General features: G+C 34.6%; 1 protein-coding gene across 2 annotated transcripts in view; it reads left to right on the top strand.

The window, feature by feature from the left end:
- The first annotated feature begins 456 nt into the window (after positions 1–456).
- Positions 457–8471, top strand: part of LOC106473853 — an 18005-nt gene continuing 9990 nt past the window's right edge. For both annotated transcript variants that reach the window (XM_022402238.1, XM_022402236.1), the window contains exons 1-2: positions 457–663; positions 1507–1633. In XM_022402238.1, coding sequence (XP_022257946.1) covers positions 656–663; positions 1507–1633 — 135 coding nt within the window. In that variant the 5' untranslated portion in view covers positions 457–655. The remainder of the gene's footprint in view (positions 664–1506; positions 1634–8471) is intronic.

The following is an 8471-nucleotide window of genomic DNA, read 5'->3' as shown; positions in this document are numbered from 1 at the left end:
ATTCAATTGTGATTTAAATTCTAATTTAGATCGAATTTTGTCTCTGATTCAGATCTCCTAATAACAAGCCGCTTGTTCGAAACTAACGTCCCACAAAGTTTGATTGAGATTGGCCCAGCAACCTAGGAGTAGTTAGATAATGAACAAACAGACAGACACACAGATTTTTGTATACATAAGATATGTGAGTGTGTTTATATATATAGATTGCTTGTTGCTTTTAGATTCATAAGTTACAAAATATCAACATAACTGTTAAAATGAATAAAAAATGCCTGTAAGGCGGCAGCAGCGTAATAGTTTGATATATTGATATTGCCTGGAGAATCACATATTCTTTTATTTTCCAGTGCATATTGAATAAGAAAAAGTATAAATATATACATCTGGGAAACTTGAAAAAATGGAAATTCGACCCTTTTTATCAGTCGGGGGATGTTTTCTGATATATCTCTGTCTTGGTACGGTACTAACATTTGGAAACCTTACCCCTTACTTAACTTCATACCTGAGACAAAGAACTGATAAAAACACAACATACGAAGATACTAGCTGGATTTTTTATGCATATTACTGTTCGTGTTCATTCCTTTACTTTGGAGGGAAATTAAGTCATGTGATTGGACGTCGATGGAGCATTATTATTGGTTCTTGTATGATCAGGTAAGATTTTATCAAGTTAGTAATTTAAAATATTGAAATAATGGCAGTGTGGTATGATGAATATGTATAGGACTAATTATGAAGTAAAACGACAATGTCTCTATAACGAAATAGTTAAACAAGCTGACAATATTCATTATGTTAGCAAAGTTGCATTACAACCGAGAACTCCCTTAACTTTTTCATAGTCCAAAACTATAATAAGGTCACTATCTAGCTTTCCTCGCGAGTCTTTCCATAGCCAAATAAATTCCAAAGAAACGATGAAGAAAACATTTTTTAAATTTTCACCAGCCAGAAGACTTGTACTATAAAAAATTACCCAGTTAATGAAAACAAAAGTAATTTGGCTCCATCCCTAATTTAGAAACATTTTAAAACTTCACTGTTTGATTGCATTTTGTCTACACATACGAGAATCGCTGGAAAAAACAAAATCCATATACCTTAGTTATCTTTTATCTTAAAAGCAAAATATGTTGACTACTAAAGAAGAAAAGAATGTCGACAAATTGTGTCACAAAAGACCTTCGAAACACATAGAAGCTATTAAATATAAGTTAAACATTTATCAAAATAGAAACTTCAGTTAGCTAATTATCTTATGTGGTCTATATTAAATTTAAAGCAATTTCCCAACTCATCCAAGTAAAGCCTCTGCCATATATAGATATCCATCGGCCTAAATTGTGGTGTATCTCATTTACAATTAGTTTAGAGGAATTCCTTGATTCTACTGTTTATGCTACAACAAAGAATTTAATTAAACTTGTAATTGAGGTATATCCAGAATCTTAAAATGTTATACAATACTTTTGCTCATTTCTAATATTTATTTGTTAGTTTTGGCATAACTGTGACGTACTGGAGTATTCAACATAGTCTAGCAGCTACAGTTTTCACCTATGGAATGATTTATTCTTTTGGATATATCTTTTGCTATGGCCCCGTCTTAGTCACTCCTATAGAGGTAAGCACAATCCGACCTGGAACATTTTACTTACACAAATATAAATAAGAGAAGAGAATTACAGTTTATTAGTTTACAACTTCAAGGCAAATATTCTGATCATTTAACTTTTATTTCCTATTTGCAATTAAAAACTGTTACGCATTCATAATTGTTATTCCTATTCATCTCATAATATTACCAGTAGTGACAGCGAAATTAAATTTTGTTTAAACATTTCGAGTAACTTTTGATGAATTCAGATTTATCAGGCATATACTCGTTTGTATGAGTTGACCACCACCTGATAGTAGAGCCTACATTTTACTTGGAACAATAGAGACATGCAACTTTATAATAACGAACAACAGTTTTATTATTATGTATAATATCTTCAAAATGAAAAAAAAATCTTCTTACAATAGACATCAGATTTAAACCTGTAGATGAGCTCCAACTAATGCTAAAATGAATTTCTTTTTTAAATGTTATAAAGGTTGATTTTGAATGCCAATCATCGGAACTTTGGAGTAGTCAAAGCATTTAGCATTTTATTGATATTGTTTTTAATATTAAATTCCTAGAATTTCAAAAACTGGTAAATGTGATTTATTTCATCATGAAATAAAGAATAATTACTTACATTTAGTTTTTTGAGTAAGTATAAAGTCTGCGAAATAAATAGTTCGTTTACGACATACAATTATTTCAAAAGTAGTGCGGTCTGGTATTTAGTTTTCCGGACTGTCGAACCGATGGTCCACAGTCTTGTGTTTTATTACTGCAAAACAATTGGTGCTCCGCACTTTTGGACCATGAGTATCTTATAATATCAACGAAAAAATCTCATTATTAGAGTGGTCCACGAGTTGACCGAGGATGCTGTCCAGTAGCTGATTTTCCTCTAGACTATCAGTTCCAAAATATGGACGATTAACGCAATTAGCCTTTGTGTAGCTTTGCTTGAATATATGAAAGAAACAAACATAAAAAAATATCCTGTCGAATATAAGGTAAAGTATCCAATAATAACAAATTAGATTCTTACATTGAACTGTAAACTTTCTTTTTGGTTGTTTGTTATTAAAATACTTCCTACACGTAAGTTTGTAAGTAACACATGTACCATCCACATGTCTTCTATAATAATGTGACTTGATTTACTAAATAATTGTCGAATTTACCAATTGATCCAGATCATTATTTAGTACCTCATACCCTTAATACTACTAGAAATACATAAGTTTAATATATTCAACAAACTTTATTATCTTACTAATTATGCTATTATCAACATTACTAATGTAAATAAGAAACTCCAAAGGCCATAACAGTGACCACTGCTGCACTTCACTAAAAAAAGGGTACATACTATATTAATAACAACCTTTAGCTTTTTCCCATCCACAATCCAAGTATCTACTCTTTCCCCAACCTTTGATTGTGACTGTCGTAGCTAATCTTTTGTGTGAAACTTTATAAAAACTTCTTGAAAATTAACGTACACTAAGTCCACACTCTTTCGATCTTCCAGATAAAACGTCACATTCTCAAAAAATACAAGTTTAATAGGGTAAGACTTCCCTTTCGTGAAACCATGCCGGGTTTCTTCTATGATATCATGTTCCACCATATGATTCTGTAAAGTTTCTTTTATTAGACTCTCTGTACTTTCTCTCAGTACAAAAGTAAGACATACTTCCATGGCAATTCGCAACACCCCCTTTAATCAGAAGCAGTAGTAGCATTAGAATATCTCCAATTGCCTAATGACCTACCACATATAACAGAGAAAGTGATACATATGTCATTTGTACCTTCCTTTAAAGCCTCACCCTGAGGCTTTATTTTCAAACTCATATATTTCTACTTATCACCAAGTGATTAATATCTTTATGGTTCAGGTGTATTCCAGTTTTTCCTACAGAGTGTTCAGGGTCAGGAATATTGATAATATCTTCTCGTAAAAAAACATTAGAAAATATCTTAAAGCTTAGCCACTTTATGTTCTCTAACAAATATATTGCAATCAATATCCTTTAAGGACCAAATCCCAATTAAAATTCTTATTACATTTAACTTATAGTTTAAGCATGATCAGTCAATTGTTTCTCAGAAGTCCTTTTTGATTTTCTAATTTCTTTTTTAACCAAATGCATAGCCTTCATATAATTATGTAAATATTTCAACCTATATGCTAGTATATATTACTTGCTTCTCTCCGTCATATCTTTAGTAAGCCAGCTGTGTTTGATCCTCCCTGTTATCCTTTTTTCTCTTTCTGGGAACACACCGATCTTGAATTTAAATGCAATTTATCTAAAACAAATACCATATCTGTCCCATCTCACCTTTTAACTTACTATCTTAATTAACTAATGATTAATCTTGTCTGATATGTCAAAAATGACTTTTTGAAAATACAGAATTTATATATTCATTTAAATATATTCCCGATTCTCTTTCATTAAAGCCTTGAACCCTCCATCTAATCTGAGGGAGCACTTCCGAAGAGTCACACTTCTATTTTTATCCCTAAACCTTTTAAAGATTTCTTTATACATTTAATCAGCTCTTTTGATCTAAAATATCCAACATTATTCGCTCATAGATACACTAGAAAATGAGAATGTTCCTTGCTGCCAACAATTAAACTGTAAACATTCTCTATAACGTCCTGTAGTCTGGAACCTGGCATGTAGATCTAGTCCTATTCTTTCTACGTTCCTTTCTACAAATAACCATCGGTATATTTAATAAGTCCCTGCTGTGTAAATTTCTTGCTGATCTCGTTCCTGTTCGAAAATAGCAAAAGTTACAAATGTCTTAATGTATGGTATCTGAATACTGAATAAATTTGTCTCTACAGATTTAACATTTTTGCTACTATACACTCTTGTAAACTGAATTCCAATTCTTCCCCAAAGCCACCCTCACATTAACTATATACAGTTCCTTTCCTGTAGCAACCTTCTTGTTGAAAATCACAATCGATCCTACAATTCTCAAACAGAACCCAATTCAGTCACCTTTCTTACCCTATAAATTCTGCCCCACCTTTCCTTGAACTGCCTCTAACCATATTGAACTTGAAGTTTACTAGTCTTTATTTTCTGTTTTCAATTTTACTCACCCAATAATTTTATACTTAACAAAAATTAAGAAATTTGATGGTTCATATTTTAATCTAACGCTAAAATTTCCTATTAACTAATTAAGACACTATAAATAACCAGTTCCGAAGGTATGATTCACCTCATTTTTCTTATTACAGTTGTTAAATAGTTTGCTAATATATTAAATTCTCAGCAGCTACCAAATGAAAAAATAATTATTTCAATGCATAAGATAGATAAATATTCCTCTTGCTTACCTAAACTTCTGGTAATTGTTTTTTATTCTTAAAATATAATAACTTCTGTATTCTTTAACCAAGTGATACTGTCTAAATAACAGTAAGTTAAGCTTAACGATTTAGCATTGAGCCTAATATACAGGGACACGGTTTTCCTTATTTGGTGTGTCAAAGTCGTAGCAAGAACGAGGCTGAGAATTTTGACGAGTAAACAAGGTATACTTTCTCCAGAATCTCTTCATTCATTATAAACCTAACTACAGCCATTACATAAGTCATCAGGCGGTAAAATACAGAGATCCACACACAAATATAACTTATTAAGCCTCACTCCTTTCAAAGGTAAGGTTTAATAGTGCACTTGTGTCTTTTAAGAGCAAAATAAGTGGAATAACTACAGACCTATGGGCAATAATAGAAGCTTTTCGGGCCTATATTATAGTTAACAACCAGCTCTATACTCTACATATGGCTGTATATGGACACACCTATTCCATACAACTTCGAATTTCCTCTTCTCATTATATTCTGATGTTTATGTTTGAGAACATATTTACAATACCTAGGACTTAAAACAGGATAAAATACAAACATAGTAAAAGATGAGAGCAATGGTGTAGATTTAGTGTATCTGGATTTTCTGAAAGCAGTTGACAAGGTGCCACATAAAAGGCTAGTAAAACTTATCTCTATAGGTGTGGGAGATAAATGAGCTAACTGGATAGAAGAGTGGATGGATGTAAAAACACATAGAGTTCTCATAAATGGAGTACAGACATACTGGATTAATGTCACAAGTGGAGTACCCCAGAGCTCAGTCTTAGAACATTTGCTCTTTTTGATTTACATCAATGACAAAGGGTAAGAAAGGTCAATAAATTACATAAACTTCCTGATGATAAGGTATTGGGTTTTGCTAACTGTGAAGAGGATGCCGCTGCTTTACAAAGGGATTTGGATCACTTAGAGTTTGGTGAATAAATGGCAGGTGGGTTTTAATTATAATAAATGAAAGATAATGCATGTGACTTATCATAATTTGAATTATAAGTATAATTTTGACGGAAATAACTTTAATACTCTCATATGCTTTCTGCAATTCCAAATACACCAAATTTACACCCTTGCCCTTATTTACATAAGTAGTAACCTTCTCAAAGAATGTCAAAGTATTTGTAAGGCAAGATTTTCCCTTAGTGAAACCATATTGACTATGGGTTAAAATTCTAAACTTTGTTAAGTGACTTTGCAAAGCATCTTTTATAAGACTTTCGAAAATTTTCCCCCAACTGATGTAAGCCTATAATTACTGGGGGATAATGTAATGTTAACTTAAAGTTACAAAATATTTCGAATAATTTAACATAACAAAGTGACGTATAGATGGGTATTTAAAAACCTTCACCATACCTTGTCAAAAGTCACGTGCTGTTTGTTTACTTCTCAAAATAAACTCTGTAAATATGGCAGCCGAACCGTGTCCCTGTGTATGTAGTAACATTATTGTTACGACAGCGGAAGTCGCGTGATCTGGTAACACGTCATGAGTTTCTATAAGGATCATCACTTTTCCTAGCAGCTCTAGTATTTTCTAGACGCCCTCTATTTTAGTATATAAGCCCGACAAATAAGCGGAGATATAATGGCAGATAGGGAGATATAGAGCCAGATAATTGAGTAAAGTGAGCGGTAGTGACCGTAAGTAAAGTGCGTGAATCGTTGTGAATTATAGCGAGAGTTTAAGTCAAAGTGACTTTGGAAATTAAGTGTATTGCAAAGTTATATTGAGAAAGAATAAACTAGTTTTATTTAAGAAAGGACTTATATCGCCAAAGTTCTTCCAAGAAATTTTACGGGAAATTAACAAACGACCAGAGACGTAACAAATTGGTGTCAGAAGTGGATAAAAAAAGAAGAAGATGGAAACGAGAAGTGCCAAATCAAACTACAGCTTAGCAGATGTGATGGCAACAATACAATAACAGCAAAAGAAACAAGAACGAGAAAAGAAACAAGAAGAGAGACATCAGCAGTGGCAAGTAAACCTGCAACAGTGGCAGCTCGAACAGCAAGATAAACAAGAGAGACTACAGCAGTGGTTAGAGGAGAAAGAAAATGAACAAGAAGAAAGCCTCCGATAATTGAGAGAAAGCTAGCACACACAAATGGATAAGATAAGTAAATTTCAAAGATAGACCTAATCAGCCTCAGACAATTGGAAGCCCCTTCCAGTCCCCGCAGCTTAACCCTAATGCAGACATCTTCAGTCCTGTCAGAAGTCAAATTCCAGACATGAGTGTCAGCAATAGGGGTGATCTAGTACGAAGGAAGCCACAGGAATTCGATGGGAAGGCACCATGGGAAGCATATAGAGCATAATTTGAGCTCCTGGCAGAAATGAATGGATAGACAGAGGAGCAGAAAGCAGTGTACCTGGCAATAAGCCTGAGGGACAACCACTGGAAATACTTGGACAGTTGTCAGCAGACGACAGGCACAACTATAGAGCACTGGTAGCTGCTCTAGAACTCAGGTATGGAACTCAAAATCAGTCCGAAGTCTACAGGGCTAGGTTTAGGACGAGAGTCCATGCTAAAGAGGAGAGCTTGCAAGAGCTGGCACAGGATTTGGAAAGTATGGCACATAAGACCCACCCAACTGCTCCACCTGATATCCTCAAGTTGTTGCTGAGGGATCAGTTTGTAGATGCCTTGGACAGTCTACAACGGAAGATACAAGTAAAGCAAGCACACCCCTCTACTATGCAGGATGCAATGGCCAGAGCTCTTGAATTCGAATCCTATGTTGGGCCAGCACAGAGGTACCAAGGTCGGTACAGTCATCAGGATTCAAGCCAGAAAAGGGCAGCTTTCAGAGAAGTTTGAGGGACTTTGCTGGTACTGTAACAAACCTGGGCGCAAGAGAGCTCAAGGCTTGAAACTTCAACACAGGGAAGATGCCATGCAGGAAAGGCTGCTACCCAGAAAGGTTGTTGGAACTGTGGAGAGCAAGGACATATGAGGAGATAGTGTAAGAAGAATACTACAAATAAGTCAGCCTCGCGGAAACCAGTAGTGGTTCGAGTTGAGGGACGCCTTCCAACCCCCACCATGATAGTCCCAACAGCTAAGTGTAAAATAGCAAGCACACAGTGTCTACGTGACAGGAAAGCTGGATGGCCAAAAGTGCAACTTTGTCATAGATTCTGCATCTCAGCAAACCCTTGTGAGCATCGAGGTGCTGGATCCCAAAGGAGTACCAGAAGTCATACAGAAACTCTCTGGTGTGACAGGACATTATGCTAGGTTGTGGGCACCAGTGTGGGTAACTATTGAGCCCATGGGCTTAAAGGACAGACACAAAATATACTTGACTGACATTGAAGAACAATGCATATTAAGGTTGGACTACTTACTACCAAGGAAGTGTGTAATTAATTTTGATAAAATGACGTTTGGGAACAACAAAGGCCAAATTCCAGTTAGTGTTAAAAGAGAGGTTGAA

The sequence above is a fragment of the Limulus polyphemus genome, unplaced genomic scaffold (assembly GCF_000517525.1).
Source record: "Limulus polyphemus unplaced genomic scaffold, Limulus_polyphemus-2.1.2 Scaffold6558, whole genome shotgun sequence".
In the NCBI taxonomy this organism is placed as follows: Eukaryota; Metazoa; Arthropoda; class Merostomata; order Xiphosura; family Limulidae; genus Limulus; species Limulus polyphemus.
Note: the sequence above shows the minus strand (reverse complement) of the source record. Positions and strands in the feature narration are given on the sequence as shown.